This window comes from Callospermophilus lateralis, chromosome 17 (assembly GCF_048772815.1).
Source record: "Callospermophilus lateralis isolate mCalLat2 chromosome 17, mCalLat2.hap1, whole genome shotgun sequence".
NCBI lineage: Eukaryota > Metazoa > Chordata > Mammalia > Rodentia > Sciuridae > Callospermophilus > Callospermophilus lateralis.
In genome coordinates, this window is record NC_135321.1 from 50716647 (window position 1) to 50736668 (window position 20022).

The 20022-nt window shown below is 33.3% G+C and overlaps 1 protein-coding gene and 1 pseudogene across 1 annotated transcript in view; both read left to right on the forward strand.

Moving 5' to 3' along the window:
• Positions 1-20022, forward strand: part of Smchd1 (structural maintenance of chromosomes flexible hinge domain containing 1) — a 149632-nt gene that overhangs the window by 39283 nt on the left and 90327 nt on the right. The window contains exons 8-17 of the mRNA XM_076836989.1: positions 421-587; positions 3586-3676; positions 4594-4804; positions 7433-7553; positions 7632-7815; positions 9079-9273; positions 10683-10796; positions 11532-11638; positions 13261-13343; positions 13660-13773. Of these exons, the coding sequence (XP_076693104.1) occupies positions 421-587; positions 3586-3676; positions 4594-4804; positions 7433-7553; positions 7632-7815; positions 9079-9273; positions 10683-10796; positions 11532-11638; positions 13261-13343; positions 13660-13773 (1387 nt within the window). The remainder of the gene's footprint in view (positions 1-420; positions 588-3585; positions 3677-4593; positions 4805-7432; positions 7554-7631; positions 7816-9078; positions 9274-10682; positions 10797-11531; positions 11639-13260; positions 13344-13659; positions 13774-20022) is intronic.
• Positions 16929-17483, forward strand: LOC143382869 (THO complex subunit 7 homolog pseudogene; annotated as a pseudogene).

Genomic DNA, 20022 nt, shown 5'->3' on the forward strand with positions numbered 1-20022 from the left:
TAATTTTACTCCCTTTTAAACACAGTGTGTGTTTGGGTTAAATCAACTGAGTCCAGACTGTACCCTAGTTACATTAGATGTGGAAGGCCAGGCATTGGTCCTAAGTAGTAAGTGTCCTCCATTTTTTAAAGTACTTGTCTTCACCTTTTCCTTTAGGATCCTAAAATTAGTTTAGCTTTATGAGATAGAGCATTCTTTATGTATGCTAATTTAATTGTCCGTGTGAAAGTTCTCCTGTCTTTACAGTGTTGTCACACATTCACCTCATTTGTTGTATTGGGCCAATTTTCTCCAAAAGTTTTCCTGAAGATTGTTTATGAAACCTATCCAAGTGGGTCACATTAAAATTTGATGGTATAGTTTCATGTATAATTATAATTCAGATGCTTTAATCTGTTGTATTTGTATTCACTCTTACAGCCATCTGATTCAGTTCACATTACAAATGATGATGAAAGATTTCTACATAATCTTATCATAGAGGAGAAAGAAAAAGATAGCTTTACTGCTGTGGTTATCACAGGGGTACAACCTGAACATATACAGTACTTGAAAAATTATTTCCATCTTTGGACACGACAGTTAGCGTAAGTAATTATATTTGGATCAAAAAATGTTGCTACTTATCTTTTTTAAGATAGAAAATATTACAGATACCTTAAAATCTATTTGATATTCCTTTTGTACAATTTCCTTCCCTTCAGAATAGTGTCAGTATCCTAACATTGCTGTTAAAATGGTTTGCCATTCATTCTGTAAATTTTATTTATAGATCACCTGAAGTTTACTGAGTATTAATTGAGGCACAGGATTTTTGGAACCTATTATAAAATTTAAAATGAACTTCTCTCCACATGTCCCCCTTTTGTGCTTCTTTTTAAAAGTAACTACATATTTTTCCATGTCTCATATTTTATTTATTTTTTTGTCTGATTTCCCCATTGAAATATCTTTCAGTACTGTATTCTCACTGCCTGGAAGTAGAGCAGCTACATAATAAAAGCTCAGTAAATGTTTAACAAATGAATGTATCAATAAAAAAAATTCTGTATCCCTATATGACATATTAGTAGTTCTGAAAATAAGTCATTATGTGTTTAACCCAGTAAAACTTCTGGGTTTTACATATATATATATATATATATCCCATTAGACCAAATGCAAAGAACATTTATTTAATAGCTATAAGCTTTCTTTTTATAATATATGGTATATACTATTTAGTGGATTGTTTTCATAATTCACATTAGGTTGAATTGTTTAGTTTTGTTAAAATGGCTGCATCTGCACAAAATTTATATTTAAGAAAAGAAAAAATAACTTCCCAGGTCAGATGCAGTGGCACATGCTTGTAATCCTGGCTATTCCGGAAGCTGAGGTAGGGAGATTGCAAGTTTAAGGCCAGCCGTGACAATTTAGCAAGACCCTTTCTCAAAACATAAATTTAAAAAGACTTGGGGATATAGCTCAGTAGTAGATTAGCCTGTATTTTCAATTCTCAGTACAAACAAAAACTTCTCACATTTACCCCAAATGCTGTTATACTTGAGAGTTTCTCTATTAAGTGTATATTAACAGACTTTAAAAGTTTTTGTCTTTTATGGGAAAATAAATTTAGCTTTTAGGAATACCTTTTTTCTTGAGTATTATTGTTTAATGCCTGAGATTTTATGTAAGAACTTTGGATTTTTCTTCTCTAAGGATTATATTAGCTATTTTTAAAAATCATTTATTTTTTAGTTGTAGTTGGACACAATACATTTATTTATTTGTTTGTTTATTTGTTTATTTATTTTTATGTGGTGCTGAGGATCGAACCCAGGGCCCTGCACGTGTTACGGAGCGCTCTATGGCTGAGCCACAACCCCAGCCCTATGTTAGCTATTTTATAATTAGAGTTTCTACAGAAGGAACTTGGTGTGCATAACATATAAGTAAAATATATTCTTTTTAAAAAATTTTTATTTCAATTTTTTAGTTGTTGATAGAACTTTATTTTTAAAATTTTTATGCGGTGCTAAGAATTGAACCCAATGCCTCATACATGTTAGATAAGTGCGCTACCACTCAGCCCCAGCCCCAGCCCCAAAATATATTCTTATTCTAACAACAATAACAACAACAACAAAAAAACCCCATAATTTTAGCCATTCCAAAATAAATAATTGTTAAAATATGGTGATAAGTATGGTGATTCCTTTTGTTTGATTTCCTTCTCTTCAGAATAGTGTCAGTATTGATACTTATTATTGACAACAACTTATTGTTGATAAGTTAACTTATTTAATGTTATTTCACATATTTATTACTGTTAACTTATACATTAACACTTAGAGATGTCTGAAGAAAAATAGAAGATTTCTTTTGTGTGTGTGATACTGGGTATCGAATCTCAGGTTTTCTTTTTGAGAGAGTCTCGCTAAATTGGTTATTACCTCACTAAGTTACTAAGGCTGGCTTTGAACTTGAGATCCTTCTGTCTCAGCCTCCTAACTAGTTGCTGGGATTACAAATAAGCACCACTGTTCCTGGTTATCCCCATCCTTTTTTATTTTCAGACTGAGTTTTGCTAAATTGCCCACACTGGCCTCAAACTTAGGACCCTTGTTCCTCAGCCTCCTGAATGGCTGGGATTAATAGATTAGATATGTGCATTTAGTGATTTTGTTTACTTCAGTGATATTTTGAAGAGTAGCTAGGATAAAATTTTAATTAAAATTTGTATGAAGGAGTTTTTGTATGAAGGAGTTTTGCAGGTTTCTGTTTTAGGAATAGACACATGATGTTTTATAGTTTCAAACAATTCACTGAAATGTAATATATTAACTTTCCTTAAAAATAAGGTAGAAGGCTAGGGATGTAGTTCAGTAGTAGAGTGCTTGGGCAGCTTGCATAAAGCCCTGGATTTGGATCCCCAGTACCAAAAAAAAAAAAAAAGTAGCAAAGATTAGCAAAGATTTTTGCAGTGGTGGTGGCTTTCAGTGGGATGATGTTGAATTTTTAGTTTTGTTTTTACAATGTTGAGGTAGGGTTATCTCAGTGCCATAAAATACTTCTAGATTGATATTCTCTTTCTTAGATTGTTATTTAATGATAAAACAATTCATGGTACTCCCTGATATTTGAGTACATTATAGAACATCCCTGAGAAGTAGAATGATAGACCCTTGCCTTTTGAAAAACTACTTCTGGGAAGTACAATGTATGAGGATTTTAAATTTGTAAAGTCTTGAATTAAAACCCACCTCTCCCTAATTCTAGTCCTTAGATAAGTTATATTTATGGCTTGCTTCCCAGGTTTTGTATCTGTAAAATGAGATGTAATAATAACTGCATTTCAGAATTGTTTTTACCATTGGGAAACTGTGTTAAAAAATGCTAGAGGTTGGCTTGGCTAGGGATATGGCTCAATGGTAGAGCCCTTATCATATGTGAAGCCCTGAGTTTGATCCCCAGTACCAGAAAGAGGGGGGAAAAAAGTTTAACATAGTGATTGACACCTACTAGTTAGTAGCTATACAATTTTTTGGTAGAAGATTAAGGACTATAATTTTATGAGAATTAAACTTATTCTTTTTGTTTCAGGCATATTTATCATTACTATATTCATGGCCCAAAAGGTAATGAAATACATACATCAAAAGAAGTTGGACCTTTCAACAATATTGACATTGAAGTAAGATAAAAAATCATCATATTACTGTCATTAAAATATTACTATTATTATTAGGTACATGTTCCAGTCCCAAATGACTATGGATAACAAAAATTAGTAATTAACTTCTTTTACGAAAGTAATTTGATTATTTGATGTTCAAATAAAGAGATATTCCTAGATTTGTTTTCATTAAGCCTTTCTTTGTTGTAGTATCTGGTTTCTCTTTTTCCTCTCTTCTATAGACACCCAAATTATTGCTATTGGTCATGCTTTTTTTTTTTTTTTGTCTTTTGGGCTTTGGGGATTGAACTCAGAGGCAATTGACCCTGAGCCACATTCCTAGCCCTATTTTGTGTTTTATTTAGAGACAAGGTCTCACTGAGTTGTGTAGCACTTCGCTTATGCTGAGGCTGGCTTTGAATTTTCGATCCTTCTGCCTCAGCCTCCTGAGCTGCTGGTGTTACAGGCGAGCACCACCACGCCTGGCTGTTCATCATATTTTGAAGCAGGGAGAAAAGGGGGTATATATAACATGATTGGCTTTTTCTTCCGTTAAGTCTTGTGACAAGATTTAGAAGAATCTTGAGTGTTGGGTTGTCAATATATTTGCCACATAGTAGAAAGAATTTGAAGTATAAATTTATCCTACTTTCTACCTTTAGCAAGAAACCTTGAATTAAATGTATTCATGGCCTATCTTTCCTTTGACTATGATTTGCTGTTTCTTTGCTTACTTTCTAATTTTTTTAGTAATATATTCCTTATTGAGATGCTACTTAAAGCCATTTGACATACATACTTACATACATATATATTTTTTCATTAAACTGGTTGATCACTTGTAGAAATAAAAGTTTTTCCTATTCTGTTATTGGATCATGGCTGAGGGGAAAAAAAGTCACCATAAAATTTAATTATTTTTGTTTTTATTTTAGATTTCTATGTTTGAAAAAGGGAAGGCTCCTAAGATTGTCAACCTAAGAGAAATACAAGATGACATGCAGACATTGTATATAAACACAGCATCTGATAGTTTTGAGTTCAAGGCTCATGTTGAAGGAGACGGTGTAGTGGAAGGGATAATCCGATTTCATCCTTTCTTGTATGATAGAGAGACTTACCCTGATGATCCATGCTTTCCATCAAGTATGTTAATCTGTTTTCTTAGGTAACAAATGTGATGTTGTAATTTATAATAGTTTTAAAAACAATGATTACTATCTGGACTAGTAAGATTAGATAAATAAAAAAATATTTTTTTCTTATGCAAGTCTTAAGTTGTTCGATATTTATAATTTTTATAACTTTTTATATGTATTCAGTTCCGAATTTAACAAAAGCACTGATTGGTAAGAAACTGTTCTTTCTTAGATCTTTTATTGAACTAAAATTTTAGATACGTATGCATGTTGATCCTTTATATATTCCCTAAATTATCGGTATTTACGAGGAAGTTTTTACACTCAATGTAGTCATAGCTGTCCAATTTTTTTCATCATAGTTTGATTTTGTTTTACTATAGAAAGGATTTTTGTAACTTAAGAGTTTTAAAAGATTCTGTAGCTTTTTGTCTTCTAAAAATTTTTGCCCTTTTATGTTCTTATATGTAATGTATCTCTTTCACTTTTTATATATAGAGTGATGTAGGAATTTAACTTAATATTTTCTTTGTGGTGTTCATTCACTTTTAAAAAGCCCTAATGAGTTTATTGAGATTACATTGAATTATGTAATATTACTTAGGAATTAACAATATTAAACTTTCTCAGAATCCTTTTACTTTTCTGGGTTCTGCAATCAGATTTCCTGATTTAAATCCCATCTTTGCTGTTTTCTTTTGTGTAATTTTGAATAAACTAGTCTCTACCTTAAGTTCCTTTTCCATGAAATGGGGGTAGTGGTTCATACCTCATAGAGGTATTGTGAAGATTAAATAAAAAATTAAGGCAAAGTTCTTAGAATAATGCTCACAAATAAGTCCTTAATACGTATTGTTACTCAGTGTCTCTACCTTCTATAATACACCTGATCTCTGTTTAATGTGCTATTTCTGATTTTTATATTCTTTTTTTAAAAAAAATTTTATTAGTTATTGTTGGATCTTCATTTATTTGTTTATATGTGGTGTTGAGAATCGAACCCAGTGTCTCACACATGCTAGGCAAGCACTCTACCACTGAGCCATAACCCCAGCCCTGATTTTTATATTCTTGTAGACAGATATAGTTACTCAAAGTTGTATTAAAAATAGACAAACTCTAGATAGGGCAGAGGGGGTTGGAGGGAAAGGGAGGGGGCATGGGGTTAGAAATGATGGTGGAATGTGATGAACATTATTATCCGAAGTACATGTATGAAGACACGAATTGGTGTGAGTATACTTTGTATACAACCAGAGATAAGAAAAGTCATGCTCTATATGTGTAATAAGAATTGTAATGCATTCACCTGTCATATATAAATTTTAAAAAATTAATTTAAAAAAATGAGAACCTCTAGCCAGGCACAGTGGTGCATGCCTGTAATCCCACAGGCTCAGAATGCTGAGGCAGGAGGGTTGTGAATTCAAAGCTAGCCTCAGCAATTCAGTGAGCCCCCAAGCAATTCACCAAAACCCTGTATCTAAATAAAATATTTTAGAAAGGGTTGGGGATGTGGCTCACTGGCTAAGCATCCCTGGGTTTAATCCCTGGTTTAAAAAAAAAAAAAAAAAAAAAAAAAAGAAGCCACTAAGTTGAGTGATGACCTTCAGGGTTCTATAAGAGTAAAGTGATTTGGATTAAACAAACAAACAAACCCCAAACAACTAAACAACTTTTACATAGGAACTTCTTTTTTTGAGAGGAAAAGGCTTTATTTTTAGTTAGATGACTTACTGACAGGATGGCTAAGGCATTAATATATTAGGATCATAATGTCTGATCTTAATTTATCTGGGCATATGAGAATGTATTGCTAAGAAACAGTTTATGGATAATTGGGCTAATCATGCTTTGGTACATGTTAACATACCTTGTAATTCTATTTGTGTGCACATTGCCTGCCTACTTAAATCTGATCTTTGAAAAGGTGGTGATTTATATCAAATTTAGTTCAGAATTATTGACTAATTTGTTCAAACCAGGCAAACTTGCTCCTCCTAGACACGTTATTTTTCTCAGGGTATTTTCATGTGAACATATTTGTTCTTTCTTAATTGTGCAACTGTGTTTTAGATGTAGAATTTAGACATTTGTAGAGGAGAGGGATTTTGTTGTAGGACATGATCTTTTTGGATATATGACTGTTTTAATTCTGTAAATAGCTTTGAAACTGCAAGCTAATTGATTAGCATGTTATTCTTAGTACAAATTGGTAGGTTTATAATAATCACTTTAAATGACAAATGCTGTTAGTAATATGGAACCACTTTGAAGTCTCCCTTTTTGAAGGCAAACCAAGTAAAACTTATAGGATTTATAGGGCACAATTTGAAGGATCACATGGGTTTGTGTTATCATTTCTCTGATATAAAATTAATATGTATTTTAGTCATAGAAATTGGCTTAGGTAGGGGCTGGGGTTGTGGCTCAGAGGTAGAGCACGTGCCTCCCACATGTGAGGCACTGGGTTTCATCCTCAGCACCACATAAAAATAAATAAATAAGCAAAATAAAGGTATTGTGTCCATCTACAACTAAGAAAAAATTAAAAAAAAAAAAAGAAATTGGCTTAGTAATAAAAATTGATCCTACTTTATAGAAATAAAACATTCCACTTACACTTTCTATCTAGAATTAAAAGATGAAGAGGATGATGATGATTGTTTCATGCTTGAGAAAGCAGCAAGAGGGAAAAGACCTATTTTTGAATGTTTTTGGAATGGACGATTAATACCATACACATCAGTTGAAGAGTAAGTTTTGGTTTTTGCTGAAATTACATCATTTTATAACCTAATCTTTTTACTAACTGATGTTTTGTTCTGTTCAAGTTTTGACTGGTGTACTCCTCCTAAGAAGAGAGGGCTTGCACCAATTGAATGCTACAACAGAATATCTGGTGCGTTATTCACTAATGACAAATTTCAGGTCAGCACAAATAAACTGACATTCATGGATCTTGAGTTGAAATTGAAAGATAAGAACACCCTTTTTACAAGGATTTTAAATGGACAGGTATGACTTTAAGTATTAAGTTTTGAGTGTTTGAAAAATTCTATTAAGTAAAACCAAAGACACTAGTAATATAGATTTTTTGGAGTTATTTTGCATACTTTGGATTTAGTCAATCAAAAGATTATGGTGCTTAAATATTTTTATATACTTTCAACTGTTTATAACTCATTTCAAATTAATTAGACAATATTTAGATAAAATTTTATTTTTTAGATTTTACTATTAAGGCAGACAGTGAATAGAAGATGACGACTTAAAGCAGCTTTATTTAATGGGAGCATGTATGAACATCTGTGTGTATCATGGGCTCTGCACATTAATAACCTGACTAAATGATTTTAATCTAGTCTGGATAAAAAAATGGAAAAGAACTATAAAATACTTTTGGCTAAAAGATGATTTCAAGTTAGTCAATGTTATTAATATTAATTAATATGGAAGATTTCAATTTGAAGAAACATTAAGAAATTGAATGGGGAGGCTGGGGTTGTGGCTCAGTGATGGAGTGCTTGCCTAGCACATGCAAGGCCCTGGGTTTGATCCTCAGCACCACATAAAAATAAATAAAACAAAGGTATTGTGTCCAACTACAACTAAAAAAAATAAATGTTGAATGGAACCTAGTGTACATTTTCTACCCACACAGCTCAGAAATTTTTACTTGGTACTACTCTTTCAGTAGTTTAATGTTGTATTGCGTAGAGATTTTTATTATCAGCTTAAAATTGCTAAGCAATAAATACAACATAGTACGTGGTGTTTATAGCCAGTCATTCCTATAAGATGTTGAAATTAGTTTTGCTATTGTAAAGATTCAGAATCATAGAAGATTGATAAACTTTTTAAGAATTATTCACTGAAGGGCTGAAGATATAGCTAATAAATAGTAGCTCAGACCTAGAAGCTAGCTTGTTCTTTTTTGGCCAGCCAGTATTTTTTATTTTGGTAGTTAGTGTAGGATTTAAAGCAAGAAATGAAAGTTTTGTTGTTGGGTATTCACCACTGAGACCTTGGTTTCAAGGATGATATTCAAAGATTTCTTAAGTAATACTTTTGTTTGAAATTAAATTTTTACAGAAGGATCCCCCAGCAAGGGAGTTGGGAAAAGGACAAAACCAGAAAGATCCAGCAAAATATTTTCATTTTTTTACTAGTTTTTCTGAAGTGTGGTATATGAAAGAAAAAAATGAAATGAGTGACATATTTCTATGGCTATATTTGTTTACTAGTAACTATTTTCATATAACATTTTAAAATTTACAGGAGCAGCGAATGAAAATTGACCGAGAATTTGCTTTGTGGCTGAAGGACTGTCATGAAAAGTATGACAAACAGATAAAATTTACACTTTTTAAAGGAATAATTACCCGTCCTGATCTTCCCTCTAAAAAGCAAGGCCCCTGGGCAACATACTCAGCAATAGAATGGGATGGAAAAATATACAAAGCAGGACAGCTGGTATGTTTAACTTACATTTAGACTTAGTTTTTAGTAGAATTTGAAACTAAATTAGTTTTATGTATTAAAATTCAACTAAAATAATGCATTTGTTAGCTCAAAGGAATTAGTATAGAATGAAAAGGATAAACTGATTTTTTTTTTTAATTTTTATTGTTGGTTGTTCAAAACATTACATAGTTCTTAATAGATCATATTTCACACTTTGATTCAAGTGTGATATGAACTCCCATTTTTACCCCATATAAACTGATTTTAATTACATAATTTACTATGACATTTTAAAAAGGAAAGCTTGTTTATTGCCAGAGGCTCATTTAGCAAGATTTTTTTATTGTTTCTTATTCTAATTTTTATTTACATGGAGATCAAAGTTGTTTTAATGTGTTGTGAAATATTTTTTTTAGTCTTTTTTTTTTTTGAGGGTAGGAGCACCTGCTTTACTCACTGTACCTTTTGACTGCATTGAGGAGAATGCAGAGATGGAGGAAATGTGCTTTGTTTCTAGTGTTATTATAACCTAAGAGCAGAGACAACATAAACATACATAAAAATAGCTAATAGGGGCATAAGTGTACTGAAGAGAGGAGGATAGTTTGGAAGGACAGGAGGCAATTTTCTGAATTTGGAAGAAGACAACAAATCATGAAGTACTTGGGTGAAGAAGCAGCATTTTTTGTGAATTTTAAAAGAGGTAGAGGCTTGAATCTACACAGATAATTAACAAAAGTAGAAAGACATCTGTTCTTACCATTCATTAATGTGAGGGTCACCATCATATATTTAAAGCCATGGAATTGGATGAGATCATTCGTTGAAGTAGTGAATATAGCTGAAGAGGCCAAGTCTGAGCTTAAAGCATTAACACCAACATTTAAGGGTTAACATTAACACTTACGGTTTGGCATTAACATATAAGGTTTAGAATATAAAGAAAGAGTTGGCAAAGGAATACTGAAAGGATAAGCTTGTGAGATCTAAGGAAACTAGAATATAGTATCCCTGAAGCCAAGTGAAGAATTATAAGGAGGAAGTAATTACATTTGTCAAATACTTTGTGGCAGTGAGGCAAATATTTTCTAGAAGATCCTATAGCAAGCAATAAATGTTGGGTTGTTCTGCAGCCTACCTCGTATGAAAAAAAGTAGTAGAAATGAGGCTAAGAAGGGTAGATTGGTTATAAAGTCTTAAAAGTACTTCTTGGGAATTTCTGAATTGAAATAATGGAAATATTAAAAATATTACTTTTTATAAAATGAACTTTATAAAAATAATTTTATTAAAATGCTTTTGTTTTTCTGATGATGGTTATCAAGGTGTTTTGCATTGTATAAAGGAATTTTGTAAAGTTATTATTAAACCTGTTTGTTAGTAATATTAATACTTTTTTTTTTAAACTAATTTATTAGGTCAAGACAATCAAGACACTCCCCCTCTTTTATGGAAGCATAGTAAGATTTTTTCTTTATGGTGATCATGATGGAGAAGTATATGCTACAGGAGGAGAAGTTCAAATTGCAATGGTAAGACAGTAAGTAATAAAAATATGTACTGAGAGACTCTTGGTACCACTTTTGTGTAATCATTGAAATAAAGGCACAGTATTTTATATTTTGCTTGCACTTGGTCTTTCCATTGGATAAAGCAGTTGTAGTTAGCTTGAATTTTTGCTTCATATTTAATGTTTTTAATAATCTTTAGAACTTAACATCTACATGCCCAATGTTTTACAAATGCACACACACACATATATATAGTTATAGTTATCATGGGATTTTGTAAAGCGTACATTTCCTCCAGGGCCTATAAGCTAGTAAACATTGGAGCAAGAATTCTCTCCTAAGAATGAGTAACTGCAAGAATAGAATGAGTTTTTTCCCCCACATAACTTGTTATTTGAGTGGTTTATCATTTGGACAATGGAGATTACATAAAAAGTGAAAATAGATACTCTGATATAATGTAAGAATAACTATTCTCATTTAAGTAAGGGAAAATGGGGCTGGGATTGTAGCTCAGTAGTAGAGTGCTTGCCTAGCATGAATGAGGCACTGGGTTCAATCCTCAGTACCACATAAAAATAAATAAGTAAATAAAATAAAGGTATCTATCTTTAACAACAACAACAAAAAAGTTTAAAAAAAAAACACTTTAAAAAAGGTAAAAATAGATCACTTTGACAGAAACAAGTGGCGTTTGCAGTTAAATTTAAATGGTTTTCTTTGGAATGTTGGTATAAATTAATTTTATTAATTCAGGAACCTCAGGCACTATATGATGAAGTGAAAACTGTCCCAATTGCAAAGCTGGATAGGACAGTCGCTGAGAAAACTGTGAGAAAATATGTAGAAGATGAAATGGCAAGGTAAGTCATTTCTTGAAATATGGCAAAAATAAAAAATTCAAGAGGCATTGTAATGCTTCTAGGTTTCCTTGATTGTGTCATTTACCCTTCTGATAGTGCTTTGTAGTTTTAAGATAATGTATAGATAGTTGTTGGTGGTATGGCACAGATGTAGAGCATGTGACTACCATGTTACATGAAGCCCTGGGTTCAATCTCCAGCACTGAAGAAAAAAAAATGTTCTACGTATTGAGGTGAACTTCTTGACATTAAATATTAAATGTCTGTTTACCAAAAAAAGAACCCTACATTTGTAGGAGAAAAGGATATCTTATGTATCTGAAGTATTATATTTTTAGGTACCATGATTATAATAGGCATTTATTAAAAAGCAACCTGTTTTGTCTAATAACTATGTGAAAATTATAATGCCTTTGTGTTAGTCTGCTTTTTGCCCTATGACCAAAACTACTTTATAAGAGCAGCTTAGAGGAGGAAAAGTTTATCTTGGCTTATGTATTCAGAGGTCTCAGTCCATAGTCTGCTTAGTCTATCACTCTGGGCCTGAGGCATAGCTTCATGGCAGAAGAAGATGGAGGAGGAAAGCTGCTCACCTTATGGAAACCAGGAAGCAAAGGGGAAGGAGGCTAAGAGAAAAAATAAAATCCTAAAGGGCACACCCCCAGAGACCTACATCTTCCATCCACACTCCACCTTCCTACAGTTACTTACCCACATAGTTCATTCAAATTAATCTACCAAATGGATTAATAATTTGGAAAGAGTTGCTTATCTTCTAGTTCTCTAACTTCAACCAACTATTGTTAACTTAATCCATCAAATCGTTTAATCCACTGATTTAATTAGAGTTCCCATAATCTGATTATTTTACCTTCTACATCAGCACAGGAGCTTTTTAGACTATATCTTATATCCAAACTTTAACAACCTTCTAAAAAGCAAAATTCTTATTTCTACATCTTTTGCTTATGTAGTTGATGATGCAGTCATTTTGGTTTTTACTGAATTTTTCTCTTCTTAGAGTTTATCCTCTCTCAAGATATTTTGACTTGCTTTTTTTGGAAGCTACAGCAAAATTAAAGAAAAGAAAAACATTTTAGTTGATTAGTCATATAAATTTCCAGATTTAACCTTTCAAATATGTATATATCAACAATAAGTCTTTTTTAAAAAATTTATTGTTTAGTTTTAGGTGGACACATATTTTTGTTTTATTTTTATGTGGTGCTGAGAATCGAACCCAGTGCCTCCAGCATGCTAGGTGAGCATGCTACCACTTTGAGCCACATCCCCAGCCCCTCAACAATAACTCTTTAAAGGAAGTCTAGTAGAGCAGGGGGAGGATGCGAGGAAAAAAGAGGGCGGATCATGAAGTGAAATGGATTTCCATGTATGTATGAGTTTGTCATGATAAACCCACTACTATGTATAACTATGAAACTCTTAAAAGAAGAAAAAAAACTAAGATTCTAGTAACTTATATACTTTTTCTGAGGGGGGGTAGGTGGTATTGTATATTGAACACAGGGTCTCACACATGCCAGGTAGTTAAGTTGTATATTTCTAATTAAGACTATAATTAACCAAATTCATGAAACATTAATAGGTTAATTTCATTATAGGCTCCCTGATAGATTGTCAGTAACTTGGCCTGAAGGAGATGAATTGTTGCCTAATGAGATTAGGCCTGCTGGAACCCCTATTGGTATGTAATCATTGAAATAAAGACACAGTATTTTATATTTTGCTTGCACTTGATCTTTCCATTGGATAAAGCAGTTGTAGTTAGTTTGAATTTTTGCTTCATATTTAATGTTTTTAATAATCTTTAGAACTTAACATCTTATGTCTTTGTCTAGTTTGTTGTTTTTCTAATACCAAAAAAAATGCTTTTATTTTGTCTTATAATTCTAATAAGTAAAGAACCATGAAAAATTAAAATGTGATAGGAAAACCTAGCAGATTAAGCAGAGTTTTGGGGTGCAATTAAGACATGCTTTATTTTAACTTTTAACTCATAGGTGCATTAAGAATTGAAATACTGAATAAAAAGGGAGAGGCAATGCAAAAGCTTCCAGGAACAAGTCATGGAGGTTCAAAGAAACTCCTAGTTGAGCTTAAAGTTATATTACACTGTAAGTATACAGACTAATTCAGACCTTTAATGTTATTCTTTAAAGATGTGCTACAGATTTGAGTATCTTCTTGTACTTATTGATGATAGTAATCTGATGATAGTGAATTTGATTAAAGTTAAAAATTTTATTTGTGATATAAATAGTTCACTTTTTATTACTAAGTTTTATGTTTTTCAAAACTATCCTGAATGTTCCCAGAAATGTAATTTTGAGATAAAGAACAGGTATGATACATATGTGTAGAACTACTAATTTAGATAAACATTAAGGTCTCTTCCAAATGAAAACTACTGTGGCTCTAAACCTGTGAACCAGAAGTACTTAACCCCAGATACTAGGCCTGGTCCTTTTTTGTGGTCAAGGGGAAAGAGCTGACCTTCTTGGTGGCACATGCCTAAAATCGCACTTACTTAGGAGATTAAGGGCAGGTTCAGGGCCATCCTAGGCAACTTAGCAAGACCCTGTCTCAAAATTTAGAATGGTGGGGCATGCATTTCAATGGTAGAGTGCTTGCCTAGCATGAAGAAGCATCTGGGTTTAATCTATAGTACCACAAAATATAAATAAAATAAATAATACATGAGGTGGGAAGAGCTGAATATTACTGCTTATCTTCTAGTTCCTTAACTCTAACACACCTGTTAATAACATTCTTATTCATTGTTTTGTCTCAACTGCCTAAAATATTTTCTTTTGTATTTGAATAATCTATTTTGTCACTGTATACTTGTTTGTCTACACCACAGATCATTCAAGATTTGGTATTCTTAGTTTCACTGTTTTTTTTTTTTTTTTGTACCAGGGATTGAAGCCAAGGGTCCTTAACCATGAAGGCAAATCCCTAGCCCTTTTTATTTTTTTATTTTGAGACAATATCTTGCTGAGTAGGGCCTCCCTGAGTTGCTCAGGCTGACCTCAAACTTGAGATCCTCCTGCCTCAAATTGCTTGGATTACAAGTGTTCACCACCACGTATGGCCTTGAACTTTTTTTTTTAAAGTAGTTTTTACTCTAATTTTTATTGTAATCCATTAACTTATTTTTATGTGCTTCTAGTGTACGCAGGTTATCTAGATTGCCTTGCAACATTTGTAAAAAGACTATCCTTTCCCTATTGAATGATCATGGCACCCTTGTTAAATCAACTTACCATATATGTGAAGGCTTACAGGGTGGGTTTTTTTGTTTTGTTTTTGGTGTTTTTGTTTTTGGGTTTTCTGCCTATAAATAAGATCATGTTATCTATGAACAGAAATACTTTTCTTTTTTTTTTCCCCTCCCAAATTCATGCTTTCTATTTATGTTTTTTTCATACGTTGAGTAGATGTGATGAAAGCAGGTTTGCCTGTTTTATTCTGAATCTTGGAGGAAAGTATTTAGTCCTTTGATTTCATCAAATGTTTTTTCTGCTTCAGTCCAGACTTTGTTTTGTTGAATTATCATTGTTTTCCAGCAACAAATCCCACTTGTATATCATGTAGTCCTTTTAAAATACTTCTGCAAAATAAATAAAACCATGCTGAACTTGATTTGCTAGTATTTTGTTGAACTTTTGCATCAGTATGCATTACGGTTATGGATCTGTAGTTTTCTTATGATGTCTTTGTCTGGCTTCGATATCGAGTAATGCTCATTTTATTAAACAAATTAGGAGGTGTTTCTTTCCTCTTTAATCTTTTGGAGGAGTTTGAGAAGGACTAGTGTTTCCATTCATTTTTTAATCCCCTGTAACCAATCTACCACCAAACTGATATTAAAATATATAAATATATAAATATAAATAAAATCATCATGATGATTTATCCTAACCATTTAGTATCTGCTTCACTGAAGACCCCGCTACCCTCTTGATCCAACTTATTTACCTCTTTGTACCTCAAAATGATCTTTTAAAATTGTACATCTGCTTATGTCACTCTCGTTTTGTATTACTTCACTTTTAGTGGCTGAGGATAATACCAGTCCTAACACTACAAGACCCCACATGTGATCTGACCCTTTCTCCCTCCTTCTCAACTTTCATTTCATTCTCATTCACCATACTACTAAATACAATTGCTTTCTTTTGGTTCCTGTAGAAGCCAAGTTTTCCCACCTCTGGACCAAATTTAGTTATTTCTTAAATATGTCTGCCCTCTAGTACAGGGTAGTCAACTATTTTTAAAGGATCAGGCAGTAGTTTTTAAAAGGCTTTGAGGGGCATAAGGTCTTTGTCATAACTATTTAAATTATCAATGTAAATTGAAAGCAGCCATACACAATATAGTAGTTTGCTGACCCCCTTGCCTTAAAAGATAAAAATGCGGAAACCGGGAATCTCCGCCTTCATAACTTGTGTGGTCTGGCTGCTTCAACATTCCACTACCAAAAGCAGCTGTGGCAGACAGGCCAAAAGGAGACCTGGCCCTGGTGACCATCCCTCAAGATGGGTTGATCTCACATCTGCTGCCTGGTCCATGCCTTCTCAGATCTTGGGTCTTGCTAAGTTGCTGAGGCTGGCATCGAACTTGTGATTCTGCCAGAACCTTCTGAGTCACTGGAGTTACAGTTGCAGAAGACTTAAGAACTGGACTCACTGGTGGCCTGAAGTCAGTGGAATAGAGACACCAGAGCTTCCCTAGTGTGAAGTGGAAGGGGAGGCCAGAGGCTTAGAAGGACAGGCTTGCTAGACTGGATTCATCCCGTGAATTGTCTGGTGCGCCAGTCATTAGCTGAATACAAACATCTCTGCTGCAATCCCCAGACCTGTGATTGTTATTTTACATGTCAAAATTAATTTGGAGATGGTTTTAAGGTTGCTGATCAGCTGTCCTTAAAATGGGGACTGTATCCTGGATTATTCCTGTGGACCCTGGAAAGCAAAAGAGGAGAAGACTTTGAGCACCTCTAGACCCAGCTGCTCAAAGATGTAGGCGACAGGATGGCTTAGCCCAGGAGTTCATACCTGGGCAACACTGTGAGACACCATCTCGAACACAGAACACAAGTGAAAAAGTGAGAGAGAGAGATAATAATTAAAGAAAAAAACAAACCAAGGAACAATTGAAAGCATGAGTGGAAACCGACTGGCCATTACTGATTCAGGACGGAGGAAGGCGGGGACCACAAGCCAGGGAATGCAGAGGCCTGTGGAAGGGGAGAACAGGGTATACCATGCGTGCCATGACTGACATCAAAGGTATATGGAATCGTCTCCTATGTGATGCAGATAGTGCCGGAGATGACTTTAGAATTAGTCTGCAAGCAAAAGTTTCATTAACTTTATAATTCTAGACCCCAAGAAGGAGGACACAGCCAGAACCAACCGTCTCAATGTGGATTTCCAATGGGTAGAACCCTGCAGGTATATGACACGAATCTCAAAGAAATGGAAAATTAGGGAAAAAATTTTACAAAGAAACAGAAGGCAGCATTGCTGGAGCACATGAAAAAATGCTGAGCAGAAAAAGCAGATTCTTCAAGCCATACATAAACAAATACAAAAAAATTGCCCAGAGCATGATGCTTTGGCAAAAATGATCCAGCATCATCCAAACAGGCATAAGACACTAAAGGAACCAGAGACTCTGAGGAAAGAATTAGAGCACACCTTTCACAGACTAAAGAAAGCACTGAAGATAAGCTGGAATTGAGACAGAAACAGCATCACATTCTTCTCATACCATCTACACCATTCAGTAAACATTGGAAAATGACAAAAAGCTCTAAGACAGAAGCTCAAGAAACAAACATGGATAGGCTGATCACCATTCCCAAGGGTACTGACAGAGCTTGGTGATCTTAAATGTGTCTAGAATATCCTAAGATATCTGAAGTTTGGTGGTGACATACTTTGCTCTTAAATATTAATGCACAGCTCATCATTCATATAAAGGAAAACCACTTCAGTGTATATTTGTTTTATTGAAATGCATTTTTCATTTTTTTTTAATAATTCTATTTTTTATTTTTTTGAGGAACTTCTATACTGATTTTCATAATGGCTGCACAAATTCACATTGCCACCAATAGTGTGCAAAGTTTCTCTTTTCTCCAACATTTGCTGTTGTCTTTTCCTTTCCCCTCTCTCCCTCCTTCCTTTCTTATTTCCTTGATAGATTTTGTATTTCACAGAAATTCTAGATTTATAGAAAAATTGAGCAGATAGCACAGATAGTTTCCTTAGAACCCCTATCATTAACATCTTTCATTACTACATTTGTTACAATTAATGAACCAACATAAATATATTGCTATTAAATAAAGTTAGTATTTTACATTGAAGTTTACTCCTTGTGTTTTATAGTTTTATGTGCTTTGACAAAGACTGTTGCATAATCATCCTTAAGGTATTACACAGAATAGTTTTATTGCCCTAAAATCTCCCATGTTTCACCTATTCATCTCTTCCACCTTTTCTCTGAATCCCTGACAACTATAAATATTTTTACTATCTTTGTAGTTTTGTCTTTTCCGGAATTCCATGCAATTGAAATCATATACTATAGAGACATCTTTCAAACAAGTTTCTTTTACTTAGCAATATGGATTTCAGGTTCCTCTGTGTCTTTTTGTTGTTTGATAGCTCATTTCTTTTTATTACTCACTAGATTCCATCTTCTGGATGTATTGTAGTTTGTTTATCCATTTGTCTGTTGAAGACATCTTGGTTGCTTCCAGTTTGAGTTATTATGAATAAAGCTAGTATAAAAACACATGTGCAGGTTTTGAGTGAACTTAAGTTTTCAACCCAACTGTGTAAAAATCTAGGAGCACAGTTGCTAGGTTGCATGGTAAGACTAGGTCCAAATTTTTAAGAAACTGCCAATCCATCTTTCAAAGTGACTGCACCATTCCACATTCCCTCGAGCAATGAATAGGAGTTCCTGTGGCTCTGCGTCTTTGTCAACATTTGGTGTTGTCAAGTGGTGTTTTGGATTTTAGCCATTCCATTTAATTTGCATTTCTCTGATGGAAGATGACAGTAAGCATGTTTTTATATACTCATTTGCCATTTAGGTATCTTCTATGGAAAGCATCAATTCAGATTTTTTTGCCCATTTTTTTGAATTGTTTTGTTTGTTTTCATATCATATTTAATAATTTTTAGATATTTTAGTATATATTATACAGCACTATACTATTATATATTTTATTTATTTATTTATTTTTTATTATTAGTTGTTCAAAACATTACAAAGCTCTTGACATATCATATTTCATACATTTGATTCAAGCGGATTATGAACTCCCATTTTTACCCTATATACATATTGCAGATTCACATCGGTTACACATCCACTTTTTTACCTACTGCCATACTAGTGTATATTGTATTCTGCTGCCTTTCCTATCCTCTACTATCCCCCCTCCCCTCCCCTCCCATCTTCTCTCCCTACCCCATCTACTGTACAGCAACACCCACAATTGTTTAATAAAGTGTCTTCAAACTAAAAAAAAAAAAAGATAAAAACGCAAAACCAGGCCCCGGGGTACATGCCTGTGTAATCCCCGTCACTCAAGATGCTGAGGCAGGAGGAGCACTTGAGTGTAGAGGTTCAAGACCAAGCAAGGTAATGCTTGAGTTTAGAGGTTTGAGACCAACTTAGGCAATGGGGTGAGACACTATCTCAAAAAGAAAAAAGATTTAAAACTCCACAAAAGTAAGCATATTGTGTTCTTCGTGTTTTTCTAGTGCCTAGTATATAGGAGATAATTAATGCATATTTATTGAATAAATACATTGAAAATCAGAAAGTTGCTGAATCCTTTTATAGATCTTTTTATATTGATTTACTAATTTCTATGACCAATTTACAACTTATTTAAAATTAAAAATTTTTTGCACCATTTTTAAAATTTTTTATTATTCATGAAGCACATGTAGTATTATATAACGAGTCCTTATACACTGATTAACCTAGTTCAACAAAATTATCAAATATTTGGCTTCATTTGCTTCATCCATTCTTTTTTGATGGTTGTTGAATTACAAGTAAGTTTCTCTTACGGACTCTTTCTTATGTAATTATAATTCAGTTATTACCATATGATACCCAGTCCAGCTCAATATTCCCCAGTTTGCTAAACTGATAACATTTTATGGTTGTTTTGGGGATATCAGGCACATATATGTATTATGTTTAGTTATGTATTAAGTCTCTTTCCCACAGGAGAGTCCCCTCCTTTTTACCTTGCCAATGATTTTATAACAGAACTTATGTAGTTTGTTTTGTATAGTGTTTTATTTATTTCTCATTATTTAATT